Here is an 18,485-nt window from a genome sequence, read left to right as displayed (position 1 = left end):
AAAGAAATATAGAAAATCTATTCTCAGAAATTGAACTATCAAGTGGATTTGTTTTATTCTTGAAACTTTTCATATTGATACAACCAAACCAAGTTCATTATTTTGACCAAAAATCTAGTTGTTGACTATTTCATAAAATCAATCCGAAATTAAAATAGAAATCATACCAAATCTTGCCTTAGAATTACTAAAATAAATTAAACTCGAACTATTCTCCTTCTGATGAATTATATACCTAATCCAAATTTGTCGACTATGAGCAAGACAAGAGAGTTGGATAGAAAATGCTTCCCACCTTTGATGGGCCAAGTTTTAATTTGGTTCGTTTCAATGATAGTGTAACTACACTACTCAAAAGGAATTAAAAAAAATATTAATAAGATGGCAATTCTGTCATTTCCGAGGGTGCTTAACAGGTGAATCATTATCCTCTCCTGTCCGCTATCTAGACAGGACCGTATTGTCCCCTCACAAGGGGGCACAAAATGACGACCTAACCCCCTGCCTGAAAACACTGCCCACACGAGGTTAAGTCTTCATTTCGCGCCCCTTGTGAGGGGATAGCACGACCCTGTCCGGGCAGCGGACAAGAGAGGAAAAAATTTCCTTGGGAGATGCTTCTTGTCCTCATTTGCCCATGTATTCCGGTTGTAATCACCTTTTTAAGGTATACCGGAATGTGCTAACTAATCTTGCAAGGCTTTCACATGCTTGCTTGGCCCTTTCTTTCTAATTAGTATTAGCTTTACTCTTCAGGAAATAGTTTGGGTCGTGGGTTGTTTCCGAAGGGCCGTTAAAAGGTAGTAAGGTTTAAGGCCATTGACTCATCTTGTTGTTTATCTTCGTTTCTTAGGTCACACTGAATTGAGGGGGGTTATGCAAGTGTATTCGAGGAAAATTTTCTAAGATTTACAGGGGATAATTTGGGAAATTAAATCTTTTTTTTTTTTTTATAAATTGAAATTGATGGGTGTTATATCATTTTTAATATAATGGATTCCTATTTAATAAGGAAAGAAAGAGAAAGAAGGTTATTTCAGGTAGTGGAATTTCTTGTAATTTAATGGTTTAGTTTAAATATGGGAATGTAACTATCATAAACAGTCACCAACAACTGCATAACTCAGTTGATGAGCCGTGGTACACTTTATTTCCATGTTCACCAGGAGGTCTCGAAACAGTTATGGCAATAGATAACTGTTTGATAACAGTCATTTTATCGGGACCCAAAGATCGTCTAGCCAAATGATCTAACGAATCAGATTTAACAAACATGGAAGGTCATGACTGTTCTGAAAAGAAATTAGAAAGTCTATAAAATTCCAGATCGATCATAACAGGATTCTCTCTGTATTTTTCTAAATATTTTCCAGAATTTCTATTTCACTACAGGAAATAGATTTTCTATTTTGTAGCAATCTTGTATTTCGGAAAATTCTAATCATGTCCCAACCCCCGATTCCTAGACAACTCGATTCAAAAGCGAATCAGAATCGTTGAAAAACACCCGGTTCTGAATTTTAAAAACCTTGCCTTTTGGGGTCAGCTTTAATCATGTGCCTTACAAATTCTAATATCTAAACCACTTTTAATGATTACCTAAATCACTTTTAATGATTAAAACCGTTGTTTCTTTAACTTACCCATGTAGTAGGTAGGGTTTTAGGAATTGGTATCAGATTGATTGTATCCGTATTAGCCAACATTGATACTTGGACAATATTGGATCAATGATACAATATAGAAAGAAGATAAAATGGTAAAAGTCTAGTGGTGTGTTGTTCTCTGCTTTGGAGTCACATCTGGGCGCATGCTGCGCCTGGACACATGGGATGGAACAAGGATGGGGTTTGGATCATTCAAAGGGCAGATCGATCATTTAGCTCATCCAACCCCATATGTCTGAGCACACACCCTACGCCCAATGAACTTAAACCCTGCATATACAAAAAGAAAAATTGAGAAGCAAAATCAAAATGATTAGTAGCTTAGAAGCTTACTAAGAGAAGCAATACAAACAAGGGAAGCTCCAAATGAAGATTACATTCCTTAAATATCACACATGTGACCCAATAGTGCACGTCAGGACTTTTGTTCTCTACTCTCCATTTTTATTTCTTAGACGTATTTAATTTTCATTCTCTTACTCCAACAATTTAAATGCCTTTTCTTTAGACGTTAAGTCAATCAATCAAGAATGAAATTATTTAAGGGACCCACTAGTAAACTATTTAAGCATCTAACTCAAATTAAAGAAGATTAAAGGGACTTTACCATTGATGAGTCTCTTTGTCTGATGATTACGCCTCAAGTCAAGCTCATCATGATGTACGTGGTGAAGACCCTGAATTCTTGATTCATTGCCGCTCTTTAGTTCAATCAAGCCATGAATTGATGAAGTATGGATGTCGGATCGGGTGTTCCGTACTGGTATCGCTAACCTTTGATCCCGATTCCTAACCGATCCTATATCGGTGGAACATTGCAGACTAGGAGTAAAATAATTAAAAACCTATTATTTTAGGAAAGTTAGAGGCAAAACTGTTCGATACGAGCTGATCTGTGCTGATCCATATCGGTATTGTATCAATTTTTAAGATGGCCGATATCTGAACCGATAATGTGCACTAAATCTATGGTAGTGGTAGCTTAGGGTTTTTTGGGTACAAGGAAACCTCTATCCTATCCCATAATCACCCCAACCCAAACTCCCTTATGTTAAGGCTTTATGAATGGGCTTGTGACAACACAGTGTCTATTTACCCAAAAAAAAAAAATTGTATGGGCTTGTGACAACACAGTATCTATGTACCACACCCATTCCATGTAGAACAAAGGAAAAGGTTCTTTGAGCTGCCGGGAAAGGGTACGCTGGCATCACTATCTCTATCTCTCTTCTATTCACGTAAAATGACATTGTTGCCCTCCTATGTATAATATCAGTTTGTCGCCTAGTAGGACAAAGTTTTCCTTCACCCATAAAGAACAGTTCATTAACCATCCTAGGGTTCACAAACCCCTCCTAGAATTTTGTATGTTCCAAAATACCCTTCTGATACCCATTCCCGCCCTCTCACACCCCTTTGTGAATGAGATGGGTGGAGGAAACTCGGTCCTTGAATTAAACTCCATGGAGAATCTAAATCTATTTTAAAACCTTGTATCACCCTTTGCAACCAAATTTACTACTTAGATATACATAGGGCTATAAACGGATCGGATTCGGCTCGGATAGTGCTATATCCGCATCCGCATCCGATTAGCTATCGGACAAATTCGTATAGTACTAAACGGATACGAACACGTATACAGCATCGATATTTTATCTGCCATGTAAATATAGCTTTTCTGATAGCTATAGCCTATTCAGATCCGCATCCGCTTAGCTTTCTTTCGAATAGTGCTAAACGGATGGGATACGGACACGGGAACGGATTTTGAGTATTCATTTACACCCCTAGATCATATACATCATGTTCACGGATCTGAATCGGATGCGATGGAATGGTATTTTAGTTTGAAAGGTAGGGATATATCTGTCTTAGGGACAACCAAAAACAGGGGCCCGTTTGATTTTTCGCTGGTTAGTAAGGACAGCAAGGCAGAAAAGCAGGAGGAGGAAACTTCCAGTGAAGTAAGTAATCCAAACAAACTGCTTTCCCCCACTAGCTCACCTTACCATCCCAAAAATACATTTTTAAAGGGAAAATTGTTTTATTATATAATTAATTATAATCATTAATCCAAACAGACCCTAATCATAATAATAATATATCTATTCGCTGTTCTCTCTCTCTCTCTGGTTTCCACATTACAGAGTCAGTTATTATACTACAACGAACAAAACACTGAAACAATCCGTTTCTCTCTACTTATATAAATCTCAGTCTTTCGTATCTGTTTAAGCGAAATTTCATTTCACAACGGATAAAAAGGGTTTCGTATTTCGTTTCCCAGAAACTAGGTGGAGAGAGACACCGATGCCTCAGTCTCACTGCGTTCCACAGAGCATTTCTCGCGTTAAACCCGGCGAAGCTCAAGCCTGAGATTCCTGTACGAATGCACCGGAATGTCGGATATCGGTGACCTTGTGGCGGTGAAATCGAGCTTCTCACCAAGGTTCCCATCTCTTTCTCTGTGTTCTTTTTTTGGTCTAATGTCAGTTCTTTTTCTTTGATTCCTCACTTTTTGTTTTGAGTTTAGTTCGTCCTTTCTGCCTTTAGTTCTCAGTTCGATCTCGCTTTTTGAAGCTCGTTGGTTTTTGTTGTGGTGGACGAATCGGATTCTTATTCTTTGAGATGCTTTTTCCTTTTACTGGTTCTGGTTGTAGTGCAGCTTTTTGAGGTATTTTTGTTGGATTCTGCTCTTTTCGGAAGAATGTAGTTGTTCAGTGGCGTCGATTTGGTCGGTACTATGCCTTTTTTCTTTGAACTTTTTGTGGCGATTTGGGACTCAGATTCTTTCTCTGCCGGTTGAATCTGGTTTTTTTTTTTGTTGATGCTTATTGGGCTTTTAAGTATTAAATCTTCGATTTCAACTAAATTGTGGCTTTGAAGGGAAAAGAAAGGAAGAAAAGAACTTCTTTAATACAATTTGTTGTCTCAATTTGATCCTTCTTTTCCCCTCTCTTGCGGCTTCGAGTTGAGGTTTGATGCATTTTGAACGCTTATGCTGAGTCCCCACCCCCATTTCCCGCTGAATTGATCTTACTTGCTTCAGTTGAAGTAGTCATTTCATGCAACATTTCGAATCTAGATTTCCAGCAAGGCTTGATTGGCTTGTTCCTTTGAACGACCAGAATTTCCTTTTCTGTTCTTTCTCTTTCAAGTCTTTGTCTTTAAGCCTCGATCTTCTGTAATTCATTTCTTTCAAAGCCTCTTTTTTTTTTTTTTTGGGGGGGGGAGGATTCCTTTTCTTCTTCCTTTTTGGCCTTTTCTTTTTTGGCTGTTATGCTTTCAGAATTTAGTGCTTAAATTTTTTGCTCTTTCGGCGTTTTCGAATGGTAAGCTTGAGTAAGGGCCTGAGTTAAGATTTTTTTTACTCTGGAATTGCTCGACCGCGAGGTGTTTTCGGCTTGATTTTGGCATGTATTGCTTGCATCGGTAATTTGATCTTATCTTTCCTTTTATTTATACCTTCAGGCTGAAGTCAAGGGGATTGCTGTAGTTCACTAGGCATGTTTTATTTGATTTCATTTCTACTTCAATTAAGGAAATCGATAGCTTTTTCTGGGTGGCTTTCTTGTTTCGGGACTTAATAAAGGGTTTCTTTTTCAATGTGAACTTTCTCCTGTTTTACCGGCTTTCGTCCGGTCTAGTTTCTCGCTGCATCCCTTCAGATCTAGTCATCGTTTGGTGACAGTGTTCCCGAGGAAGACACTCCCCTCCCCCTGGTTTTGTTTGATTGAATTCATTGATGCTTGTTAACTCAGATTCTTTAGCTGACTCCAGAGGAAAAAAGTGTGTGTTGATATGTGTGTGATTTCTCTTCTCTCAGGTGCTGAGATGAATGTTATTCAAAACAGAAAAGTTCACAATGACTAAAATCCCTTTCCCGGCTGCATGGGAAGAATGGTGAAACTCTTGGATTCGAGTGCTGGCATGGATGGAAACAGGCTGGCTACAGAAATAGCACATCAAGATGGTAATTTTCTTAGCATATTGTTCTTCTTCTTGGAGTGTCCCAGTAAATGAACGAAATATATATATATATATATATATATATATATATATATATATATATTTTTTTTTTTTTTTTTTTTTTTTTTTTTTTTTGGTTGGGGGGGGAGGGCGAAGTTGCCATCTGAAAATTTTCTTTGTTTTCAAGTGATGGAATAGCATTGACATGTTACTTTTAGATTCCTATGTATTGAGAGTTCCAGTGTTTCGTCATTGGCATGTCTTTTCTTGGTTATTTGTATCATCTTAATTCTTAAAAGCTGCGTCTCCCATCCACCATTGTTGATTTGAAGCTGATTGATTTGCAGGTTCACCAGTTCACAGGAATCGATCAGATGTGGCAACATTGTTGGATCCCATCAAATATCAGATCGAGGACGAATCAGTAAGCTTCTGTGACCTAATTTCACTTGATCGTAGTCATTACACCAGTTGTTTTTACACAGAACTTCTCTTGGGTGCTCAAGATCTTGAATCATATGGCACAGTTGATGATCCAATATCTTGATTTTGGTTGCATTTTTTGTGGAAGATGCAGATAGGATACGAGTCAAGGAGGTCATCTTCAAGCAAGATATCTAGTAGAACACCCATAAAGAGACTTATAGCCCAAGAAATGTGTAAAGAAACAGAGTCTAAACACAAGCCACCCAGTATAGTTGCTAAGCTGATGGGGCTTGATGCCCTCCCTGGGAAGCAGCTAAATTCAACGGCACATAGGAGTCCACCAACAGGTTATTCTGGCTATACTTGTACTCAACAAGGTACTCTGTCGACATATCAGCATCAAGAAATGGGCTTTCGGGACAAGCCAATTCAGCATGGGGTTCATCAATTTGGGGGGCAGAGAGAGTACAAAGATGTTTACGAAGTTTGGCAGCAATCTCCAAGAAAGAATTACGTTAGAGATAACTTGCTGCAGAAGGGGAAATATGATGAAAATGAGAAAAAAATGGCTCTTGTTCGTCAGAAATTCATTGAGGCAAAACGTCTTGCCACAGATGAAAAACTTCGCCAGTCCAAGGAATTCCAAGATGCATTGGAGGTTCTAAGTTCCAACAAAGATGTATTCCTGAAGTTTCTGCAAGAACCGAATTCACTGTTCTCGCAGCATCTCTATGAACTACAGTCCATTCCTCCACCTCCCCAAACAAACCGAATCACAGTACTGAAGCCTTCAAAGACCATGGAAAATAACAGATTTGCTGGATCAGAGAAGCGTGAAAGACGGGCAAGGAAACCAACTCAGGTAGCTGAAGCAAGTGGGTGGGACAAAGACAGGACCAATCAGAAGGAAGATAGTTCTGCTCAACCAATGCGTATAGTGGTCTTAAAGCCTAGCCCTGGAAAAGCCTATGATGTTAGAACTATTGGTTCTTCGCCTACCTCTTCACCAAGACTGCCAAGTAATAAAGACTACTATGGGGAACTTGAAGATGATGAGGCACAAGGATCGAGAGAGGTAGCGAAGGAGATCACACAACAGATGCATGAAAGTTTGAGTGGTCACCACAGGAATGAAACTTTCCTGTCCTCCCTGTTTTCCAATGGTTATGTAGGGGATGAAAGCTCTTTGAACAGATCAGAAAACGGTTACGTAGGGGAGGGAAATCTCAGTGATTCAGAGGTAATGACACCAACTTCAAGACATTCATGGGACTATATCAACCGGTTTGGTAGTCCATACTCGTCATCTTCCTTCAGCCGTGCATCATATTCTCCAGAGTCATCAGTTTGCAGGGAGGCAAAGAAGCGACTTTCTGAAAGATGGGCCTTGATGGCATCAAATGGAAGCGGTCCAGAGCAGAGACAAGTCCGGAGGAGCTCTAGTACATTGGGGGAGATGCTTGCTCTTTCTGGAACCAAGAAGACTGCAACATCTGGGGAGGAAGATTGTGCTGGAAGTCGGAATGTTTTGAGTAGCAGGTCCTGTGGTGGTGAACAAGAGATGATGGTACCAACATCAGGTGGGTCAACTAGCAGGAACAAGGATGAAAGTGGAGAGGTTTCTAGGAATCTACTGAGGTCGAGGTCTGTCCCAGTGTCTTCCACAGTTCATGGGTCCAGACTGAATGTTGAAGTTTCAGATCCAAAGGTGGATAAATCCATTGTTCCTAAAGAGGAAACAAAGTCAAAGAATGGGAAATCATCATTAAGGGGGAAAATTTCAAGTTTATTTTTCTCAAGGAGTAAGAAAACAAGGGAAGGGAAATCTACCACATGCTCTGTGGCTGGCTCTCAAGATGAATCTCCAAACACTGCTTCTGAAGTGTCATTGGTTTTGAATCCACTTTCTCCCCAAAAGACGAGTGATAATGTAGCTTATTGTGTTACTGGTTGTGTCCCCGAAGGGGACCTATCAAGCAAGAATTCCTCTCCAGCAATCTGTGTTGGAGCAAAACAAGGCACCTTCTCGAATGAGGTATTAGAATTTGTTTCATGTACTTCTATTTACTTATTTCAGAGTTTCAATATAAGTTCCCATCTTGGGATTCAATGTGTTCTGTTTTCTCTTCTTTTCTCTTTCTTTTGCTTTTCCAATTAGGTGGACATACCTCGTGGGAGTCTTGAACTCTAGTAATCCTTTATCCATCCATTACTGACTTCTCTCCTTGTCTCTATCTTTCCGCTTGTGTCACCATTTGATACATTTCTTTTGTCAAACTTAAATGATTTGAATTCCTGTTTTTGTCTGTGGATAAAGTGATAAATGGTCTTCATGTATTCTATATTTTTGGCTTCCTATAAATTTGTCATGATAAATTGCTTACCTTGCAGACATTGCTATCAAATTCTGGAATGCCAGTAGAAAACCCTGACCAACCTAGCCCCATTTCAGTCTTGGAGGCTCAGTTTGACGATGATGTTAGCACCAGTCCACAGCCCTCTGGACATGTGCTGTCAGACAACCATGGTAGGTCCATTGGCTCACCTCTAATGTTGACAAATCCATCCCTTCCCACATGATTGATTGGCTTATTGTGCTTCGTTCTCTCCAGGACCACCTGTGCTCCATCAACCTCTTAAATCTGGCTTAATTGACAAATCTCCACCAATAGAATCAATTGCACGGACATTGTCATCGAATGGCGCATGCATATTACCAACCGCATTCAATCCATTAAACCCCTCTAGATTTTCCCCGAAAGCTGCCAAGGAAGAAGAACACCTTTTATTTGTCCATGCATTACTCTCAGCTGCAGGTCTGGACCATGAGGAGCAGTCAGGGACAGTCTTTGCTAGGTGGCATTCGCCTGATAACCCACTAGATCCATCATTGGTGGACAAAATATGCAAGTTGAAAGATGAGAAGGCATTGTTGCATGAATCAAAGCGTAGACAGCATAGATCAAATCAAAGGCTTCTTTTTGATTGTGTCAATGTAGCTCTGGTGGATATCATGGGATATGGATCAGATGTGAGCTCTTGGGCAAAGGCATCTTACATGAATAAAAATACACATTCCGTAGGTTCACCAGTGACAGTAGATGAAGTATGGGGTCGTGTCAAGGAGTTGTTCTCCAAGGAGGCAACGTGTTTTTTGGGTGAGAATGGGGACAACAACAGCCTGGTAGTGGAGACGATGGTAAGGAAGGAGGTGGTAGGCAAGGGCTGGGAGGAGCTTATGAGGTTGGAAATGGATGCTATAGGGAAAGAAATTGAACGAGAGATGCTGGAGAAGCTGTTGGATGAAGCTATTGTTGAATTAACAGGTTGGTTATGATTAGGCATGAATTTTATTCTGTTTTTCCATATTTTTATGTGCACAGTGATTATTCACCATTATTGATGTTCTCACTTCTCACCAACTTTGATTTCTTTAATGCACCAACAAACTGTCATTTGTGTATTTGTTTGAAATTTTATCCCCACTCCCCCACCCAACCCAAAGTATGTATAATATGTAAGTAAAACATTATTTTAGATAGCTCGCTCCAAAACATTTGATTATGTCAGGTATGATTAGCCATTTGTGATTATTGCAAAGTGAGTTTGTTGGAGGAGAAATTGTTCACCTTTATTTCAAGAAGATGAAAGAGGCAAACCTGTGTCAAGCTATTTCAACTGTTTCATGCAACCCTGAGCCCTCTCTCTCTATTTCCCTTGTCACATGAAATGGTCTCTCGCTCTCAACAGTTGATTATGTGGGGTATGATTAGCCATTTGTTATTATTGCAAAGTGAGTTAGTTGGAGGAGAAACTGTTCAACTTTATTTCAAAAAGATAAAAGAGGGAAAAGTTGTGTCAAGCTAATTCAACTACTTCATGCAACCCATGTCAGGTTGAGGGTATGTTAGCCCATACACACAGACTCTCTTTCTCTCCTCACATGAAATGATCTCTCTGCCTCCCATGTATGAAAGTGTTTCTCATTGGTGTGTTTCTATCGCATGCTCTAAGAACCTTCTCCCATCTATTATTTTGAAGAGTTAGGATTCCTTATGTATGAGCTAAATGGTTCCGTTTAGTCATCATTGAAGATGACATTATCAGAGGTTGGCTTTTACTAATCAAACTGTTCCACCAATCTTTGTTATTACATCATGTTAAGACTTAGTACTAGGTAGTCTGGTGCCTCGCTAGATTTGTAGGTCATTTTAAAATCCAGTCAAATTCCGGCACGGCTGCTATTTTCTCCACATGAAGGGCTTGCAACCTTATACATGATGTTGAAAACACCCATAATGCAAGGATATATGTAGTTTGGCAAGGTGCATCTTTGTCCATGGAGTGATGAGAGTAGTTTCACTAGCAATGGGGAAAGGGTAATAAGATCTCTTCCTCATGTTTCTTTATGTTTACATAGAATTCCTAGTAACCGTAATAATTCCTATCATTATAAATTTATAGGGAAAACAAAAAGATACAATTTTTAAAATTACCTCTATGTAAACCCTAAAAACAAAAGAACATCAAGTGAGATTTCCTCCTTTCGCTAGTTGGCATTTATCGAGATACAATTTGCTTATGCTTCTGTAGTGAATGGCTCAGTTGATAGTTTAGGTTTTGTTCTCTCTACATCTGTTTATATTACTCTAACCTTTGCTTTAAAAGTGCTTAGCAATTGGAAATATTGATTTTCACTAGACAGACTATGTGCCTAACACCTTGTTTTGTTTCTTCTCTCCTAAGAAGATGATCCAACATCTTCGTCATGAGAGGACTGGATGGATAACAAACCCCTTGTCCTCACCAGTTTGAGCTAAAAATTTGGCACGTGGCCGATCTAAATTGTTCCCTATATCCAACAATTAAAAATTGGCACATCATTTTTTTACATGAAAGATAAAATGCATCTACCCTAATATCTTTCATAAGTTTTTTAGAGATTTATCTCATCAAGTAGCCAACTCGTTTTAATTTTTAATCTAAACTAGATAGATATATGAGCAAGGTGAGTTTGATGGCAGAATCAATAAATGGAATGATTCCAATCTGTTGTAAGTGTCAATAATGAGTTTGATTTGGTTTGGTAGGCATAAATGGTCAAGTACATTTCCGTTTCCTTCTTCCTTTATGGTGGTTTTCCTTTTTAACGCTTTGCTATCTGGCCTTGTGTTATATTTTATTCTGTTTTAGTGTTTGCTTCGTTTCTCATAAAAAAAAATTCTTTTTTTAGCACAATCACCGGAACAGAATTCCTTGCCCGGTCAGGTTCTTAGGTTTGTCTCATAGGGGACCGGAAATGACGACCTCACCCCCTGCCCGAACACACTACCTGAGTGGGGTGAGGTCGTCATTTTCGCCCTCCCTATGAGAGGAACCTAAGAACCTGACCGGGCAGGAACTGGAGTAGGGATGTAAACGCGGATCGGATTCGGATCGGATGTGATCGGGCCGGATATTCCCTGGCCACGGATACCTCTAACGGATTCGGATGCGGATCGGGTTCGGATTTTCGACCATCCGTTTACATATCGCCTTGTGTAACCGGACCTTCCTCCCCTAGCGGATACAATTCTCTCTCAATCCATATCTCTTAGATCATGATTCTCTTTTCATCATATTCTAGAACTTGTTTAATCTTCAAAAACCCTAAAAATCATTATTTACTTAATTTTTTATTATTAAGTATTCGGATTTTTTGGATGATTTTAATCGGAGTATTCGGATTATTTTCGGATATCTCTAAGCGAATACGGATGCCCCTAAGCGAATATGGATGCGAATTCGGATTCGGTTTGGTTATCCATTTACATCCCTACGAGAGGAGAAAAATTCCAGAAGATTGGTGTCCTCTGTAGAGATTAGCCTAGGGCTGCAATTTCCAGCCCCAATTGGTTGAACCATGGTTTGAGGTATCGGTATCATATTGTTCATATTGGGCGATACGTAACGATTTTACTAGTTGTCGATATCATATCAATGACACCATACAGACAAGGGGTAAAACAGTTAAACCCATGTTTTTTAAAGGAAATCAGGGATAAATGTGTCCGATACAACCGATCCATATTGATACCGTATTGGTATCATATCGGTTTTGCAGGTGACCGATACCCGATCCAATACTGTGCACTAAAACCATGGGTTGAACTGATCAAAATTGACTGGTTCATCTGGAATTGAATCGCATTTTTATCAATTTATTTTTGGTTTGATTATAACACTAATTGTATCCCTGTCCAATTAGCTTTCAAACCGATTTGTATAGTTTTCGAAAACCGATTTTTTTAAATACAGTCTCTCCTAAACAAATATGAATACAAATCAAATACAGATTTTTGACTATTCATTTACATCCTGACCATAGACTGTGAGTGGGGTTGTGAGTTTTGAGAGCGCAGCGCTACAATCTCACTGTTTGCATTGAGCGACAGAGAATTGGAGAAGATGAGAAGTTAAAGGGCTGAATTCACAACCCCATTATGATTGATGTTGAAGTGTCATATCTGAAGTTCATATATGTCCTCAAGAATATCGTTTCTTTTCATTTAATTTCTTGTTTAATTACATATACCATGAATTTGATAAGGATATTTTAGTATTGGGAAACTGTTCTCTGCATGGGAGCGTAGGGGCCACACATGTGGCAGCTAATGAGAGCATGTTGGCACATTGGGGGTGGAAATTCCGCCATTCATGGGGTGGGGCGATCATTTCCGCCCCCCAATGTGTTTGGGCATGGCCCCTGCGTTCCATGCAAGGAACTTTTCTCCTATAGTATTATAAAACTATTATTTATAAAACTATTATTTAATCTTTTTATAATCGAACTTAAACAGATTGGATAATATTTGGTCTGAAATTGAAATATTTGTTTCCCCATCCAATCAGCTTTCTAACGAGATTCAAACAGTTTCCAGAAACCAAATTTTCAAATATGAATTTCCCTAAACGGATACCGACACAAATCAAATACAAATTTTCAACTATCCATTTACATATTTGCATCCCTACTAATGTGCTTCGTATAGAAGGCTAGTCACCAAAACATTTGGCATAAGCTTACCCCAGCTCGTGGTCGGTGGAGCCAAGGTTCGAGAACTCGCGAGATCTCGCCAAGATCTCGCCGAGTTTCTCGGATTTTTGAAATCTCAAGACGAGATTGCTTGCGAGTCTCAAAAGTGCAATATCTCGGCGAGATCTCGGATCTCGGTTGGATCTCGGTTTCAACCATTATTTTAACCCACCTACCACTTAAATACCTTACCTAATTGGACAAAACTCGACATATCTCGGCGAGATCTCGGATCTCGGGTCCAGATCTTGGTTGACCCAAAGTTGAGGCTTCGAGTTGAAAAAAAAATGCACCAACTCAGCGAGATCTCGACTCGTCTCGGTTTTCCAAGAGTCGATTGGCACGAGACCGAGTTTTAGTACCTTGGGTGGAGCCATGATAATCACAAGCATGCATTCCATGTCATAGGCCACATATTCATCAATGGATCTTAACATTCTTTCCCTGATGGATTTAGAATACCTGAACCCACTTGAATCTGCTAGTATTGCAATCAAACGTTTTTATGCATATTTATATTACCATATATACATTCACAGTTTGTTCCAGCAAGAAACTTGAGAAAAGATAGAATTAAAACCTAGTCATGGTTACATACCAACAGAAGCTCACAAGGCATTTTGGAGCTCTTTATCAGGTTACAAAATGGAACATCTGCCTCGATCTTCACTGGCCTGTATTTGAATTTGCTGTAAGTTTCTGATCCAACAAATTATATTTCACATTTCCCGAGTTTAATCCATACTGCAAAAATAAAAAAGTCACCTGAGAAAATTGAAGGCACATGCATGGAAAGGAAAACCCATTAGGGATATTCATAAATCTAGGAGGAAAATGGCCAAGCAGGAATTAAATTTACTATACTATTAGAGCCTAGAAAGGTAACTATAATTCCTGCAAACCCATAGCACCAAGGTCATGTTTCCATGGCATTGATGCTAAAGAATGTCCAATAAACAGTGGTGTAGCCAACAAATAACAATACATCTAGCCTGACTAGAGAAAAAATGTCATTCAGCCTCTTCTGAACTCGAAGTCCTGGATTTTGCTGGAGTTCAGCACATTAAGCCCCTAATGCATTCATCCATTCAGTGGCAGGAGGCCAAAAGCAGGTCTCCATGAAAAAATAGTGTTCAGTGTTCTCCACGAGTGTTTGGTGCTGTTTCGACTATGGCTTCATCCTTCAGAGTGCAGATCCATTGGGTAGGTTGAGAACTTTGATGATATAGCCAATGTGTCATGATATAAGTCCGGGTATTTTTCCAAAAATTTACTCTGGACTTCCTTTTTCTTCTAGTTATGGTACCGAAGTAATGTAGGATCCTGTTTCTAGAGATATTTGGATGAACAGTTCAAAAGAATAAGTTTATTTTGATTGAAATAATATTTCCAGACTTTAAACGTTTTCTATCTCTTTTCAAAATGTGGATGATGAGGGTTTGAATCCAAAAAAGTTGGAAAGGGGAACTTTATAGAATGGAAGGCACACAGGAGAACAAAACATAAAGGGAAAAATGAATTATCAATTTGTTGATCATGAAGCAATATGCTCTCCAACTCCAAGCATGTGGATAGGTATCATCTTCACAACTCAAAGCTCACAAATAATACTCCTCTGAAAATGCCATAGAAATTTAGCTTAAAATCTAATTTAGAGGAGGCTCATCTCCTAAAGTATGGAAGTAGAAATTGCTATTGGACAATGACAATGTTTATAAACCTGTAGAGTGTGTGTTTTGAAGGAAATGTATGGTCTTATACTTCAAAACCATCTAAGACTAACGAGAAACATCAACCGGGAATTGAAACTAAAAGGAGAATTCATTCCCTACCTTTGTAGTAGAACAGAACCCTTGTTTTTACATAGGGCAGTAATATTGAAAGAGTGAAAGGATGTAAGCCTCAAATAGTACACAAATGTTACTTTGATGGTTTCTTGGCTATTATGCATGCTGCTTGTTTTGCCTTTTTCCGATTTAACCACTCTTTTACAAGGGTTTCGTTTCCCGTTCCAAGAATTCAAACAAAATTTTGTACCGATCCCGTAAGGATGAAGTATTCTCAGAGTTCTCCATTGATACGACATGCTGTTTTTTCCACTCATTACATTTCAAAATCAGTCCTGGTCTTACAAACTTTACCAATGGTATGGACTGTCTTTCTTTTTCAAAATCTATAATTGATCTTCAAAACTGTCCGAATTTGGAATTAGAACTAGCAAAAGATAAATTACAAAGCCTTTCTGCACCTGAGGATTTGATCATATGAACAAAGGCCTCTTATTAGAGGAAAGAAAGAATCACAGATCAAAGCTTAAATCATACCTTTTCTCTCATTCGGGTGCTCCAAATGTCAGAGTGAACTGTTTTGCTATCTGTCGAAGTTGAACCTCTGGTCTGGATTGAATATGGATTTAATAGTGGTGCCAAGGTTCCACCTCTAATAATAGTGTAATCATCATCACTGCTGTCATCCTCTCCTCTCCTAGTAGCGACCATAACTCGTAGGATCATGGCCAGTAGTAGGGACAGAGCCTGAACATGGAACCAGGAGTAGAATACATAAGAGGACAGTCAATAATATGCTGACCTCTACAATAATACCATCGAAAAAGTGCCTAGTAACCCAGTAACATAGTTGTCAAGGCGTAGCCTAGGCATCCAGGCCCCCTCCAATGCCTTGGGAAGCCTAGACGCCATGACAACTATGCCCAGTAATGCTCCCATAGAACTGAAAGTCCCTGACTACCCTGGATGGCATGATAAGCCACCAAGGGCTGTATGTTCAAAATTTCCTTTATGTACGAATGCCATGATAGAACTACTGGATGTCTTACTAACCTATGCTTAAGAGGTTACCTTGGATTCACCTAGCATCTAATGATACTAGGTTCCAAAACATTATAAACAACACTACAGTCGAAATTCCCCAGAATCAGGATGAGCTAATCCCATAACACCTACTTGCTTGCAAATTTCCCATGCAGAGGCTTAATAGGGTGATTTGTTATTGGATAAATATTATCCATGTCAAACAATATTCAAACTGACAATTTACCTCCTCAAAATTAATTATTGATGCAGTCTATGATTACTAGAGGATTCTCTTGTATTTCACTAAGGCTCCATTTTTTTTGCAGGTAAAAACCACATCAAAGGAAACATTTCAAATAAAATCCTAATTATGCTATTGATTTTCCCTGATGATTTTTCTTTTACATGATTTTTACCTAGAAACAAACAAGCTTAATGAATACTTGTATCAGCTTCACACGTTTTCAGATTTTCCAAGGAGCAAGGTTTTCACAACACCAATCCCCTCCAAGTTTTAAACTGTATTTTATTTTTAAAGAAAGATAGTCAGAGCTAATATATGACTTTAACACTCCTCCATCCTAAACCCCCCCCCCCCCCCACCCAAAAAAAAAAAATATGAAAACAAGGAAAATAAATGCAGAAGGGGAAAGGATTAGAGGAAGCTAAGAAGTTCGTAAGAAAATCTCCTCCAAAATTCTTAAGGCAGGAAGGAAAAACCTCAACAATAGTATGAGTAAAGCATGAATTACCTGAATTATAACCACAGTTATGCCAACCCACTTACATATATAAAAGTTTTCTTCAATAAATGCTCGAAAACTTGCAAGTTCCCCAGTAGGATCACTAGGAAGATCCTGCGTAGGTAAGACAAAAAAAAACATAATTCAGGTAAGAATCTATTCTATGCACATGAGATGAAAAGGCAACAAAGAAATAGAGAAAACATTCTTGAGGCATAAAGTAGAAGACAAGCTCACCTTTTCCCACTGATGATCAAATGTAACAAAAGCCACTAAAGCTGCTTCTAGTATCATGAGTATGGTAGTTAGAAGAGTATACTAATATCATTATGATGTTAAGGAATGATGTAAGAAGGCAGAAATCACTGATACTCATATTTTGCAGATTCAACTTAAATTGCGGGAGGAAAAGAACAAATTGAGCATTACAACTACAGATAACTTTGTTTCAAAAGGGGGTTGAGGGAGTCCTCTTAATTCCACATTTCAATTTGTCATTTCAGACTTCTATGAATTTGATTATATTGCCAATATGACTAATTTATATCAGGATACAAAACACAGGCAACATCCACTGACTACTTCAGCTGCAATGTGACCAATACAAGTAATTGAACATAATATGATGCCAATTCCCAGAAAAGTGTATATGAACCTGTAGCAAGAGCCAAGAGCAGCATCAAATCAATGCCTTGGAGTCCCATAAACTCTACATAATAATAAGAGAACTCACTCAAAACTGAAAAATAACACCGAAACCATATGTACTCCAACTGGGGTAGGAACAACTCGAACAACCATAAATAACAAAGCGGTTTCGATCATCAAAATGAAAAATTTTACATCCATTCCTACCTTTAATGAATTTTAACGCAATTGGACTATGTTAACAAGCAAACAGGACAAGTTAAAAAATTGAAATGCAAACGGGAACAATTCAAAATGTAAAGTTACCACGGCGAAGGAAGGTTTCTGAAGGCGTAAACGAGTCCATCTTCAAGTCCAGAAACCATATTTACCAAGAGATTCAAAGGAAGATCGTCGCCTGGAACCCTAAGCAAAGATTCTGGAGACGGAGCTGTAGGTTGAGGAATCCGAGCATGCTTTTTCCACTGATTAAGCATCCATATGGCATAGATTATAATCGATACTCCAACGAAAGTTTGAAGAAAATTAAGGAATTTGAGAAGGAAAGCTAGACAACTTCGACAGTGATTAGAACGCATTTTTTTTCTCTAAGAATCAAATTTGAAACCTATTTCTTCACCAGTTTGCATTTCATAAATCAAAGATTGAAACCTTAACAACTATTCGGTCTTCCTCATCATCATCAACAAAATTAAACCTTTTTAATTTTGGATGATGGGGGGAGGAGGAAATCATTTTTTAGATTTCCGTTTTTCGTTTTTTTCTGTTTTTCTGTAAAAAAACCATAGCATGGATCGTCAGTGGCCCAGGCTACACGTAATGACGTAAACAACTTATATCCGAATTCTGAAGCAATCCTATTATCATCCAATCAATTACCAAAGTATCCTCTAGGAATCTAGGATTGCCTGTACTGTACAGAAGGTGTATCTCGTTCCCTTGTCACATATGGTTAACCTTTGCATGCTGTACGTAAACCCGTAAGGGTGTCTTTTGAGAACCGAAACCCAAAATCGAATCGAATTAAATTTGGTTAATTCAGTTCGGTTTTGGTTTCAAAATCTGAAATATTTCATCAGTTTAATTCATTTTGGTTTCATTATAGGAATCGTCAAATCGAACCAAATTATCCATTTTTAAA

At 38.6% G+C, this 18,485-nt stretch overlaps 2 protein-coding genes across 3 annotated transcripts; one reads left to right on the top strand and one right to left on the bottom strand.

Moving 5' to 3' along the window:
• The first annotated feature begins 3,975 nt into the window (after positions 1-3,975).
• On the top strand, positions 3,976-9,658 carry LOC122668810. Its single transcript, XM_043865343.1, has 6 exons — positions 3,976-4,119; positions 5,497-5,643; positions 5,987-6,063; positions 6,217-8,100; positions 8,457-8,592; positions 8,678-9,658. The coding sequence occupies exons 2-6, from the start codon at positions 5,562-5,564 to the stop codon at positions 9,400-9,402; spliced, it is 2,904 nt and encodes a 967-aa protein (XP_043721278.1). The 5' UTR covers positions 3,976-4,119; positions 5,497-5,561; the 3' UTR covers positions 9,403-9,658.
• A 3,971-nt stretch (positions 9,659-13,629) lies between these two features.
• On the bottom strand, positions 13,630-18,006 carry LOC122668814 (tetraspanin-18-like). 2 transcript variants are annotated; one of them, XM_043865347.1, is made up of 6 exons: positions 17,651-18,006; positions 17,252-17,351; positions 16,934-17,014; positions 16,706-16,810; positions 15,465-15,674; positions 13,630-13,884 (listed from the first exon to the last, which is right to left on the bottom strand). In XM_043865347.1, exons 1-6 carry the CDS (start codon positions 17,920-17,922, stop codon positions 13,807-13,809), a joined length of 846 nt encoding a protein of 281 aa, XP_043721282.1. In that variant the 5' UTR covers positions 17,923-18,006; the 3' UTR covers positions 13,630-13,806. The 2 variants fall into 2 exon arrangements, with proteins under 2 accessions (XP_043721282.1, XP_043721283.1); XM_043865348.1 differs by lacking the exon at positions 13,630-13,884 and adding an exon at positions 14,149-14,355.
• Between the last annotated feature and the right edge of the window lie 479 nt (positions 18,007-18,485).

Source organism: Telopea speciosissima, chromosome 7 (assembly GCF_018873765.1).
Source record: "Telopea speciosissima isolate NSW1024214 ecotype Mountain lineage chromosome 7, Tspe_v1, whole genome shotgun sequence".
Classification (NCBI taxonomy): domain Eukaryota; kingdom Viridiplantae; phylum Streptophyta; class Magnoliopsida; order Proteales; family Proteaceae; genus Telopea; species Telopea speciosissima.
The sequence above is the reverse complement of the archived record's forward strand: the minus strand, read 5'-3'. Positions and strand labels throughout refer to the sequence as shown.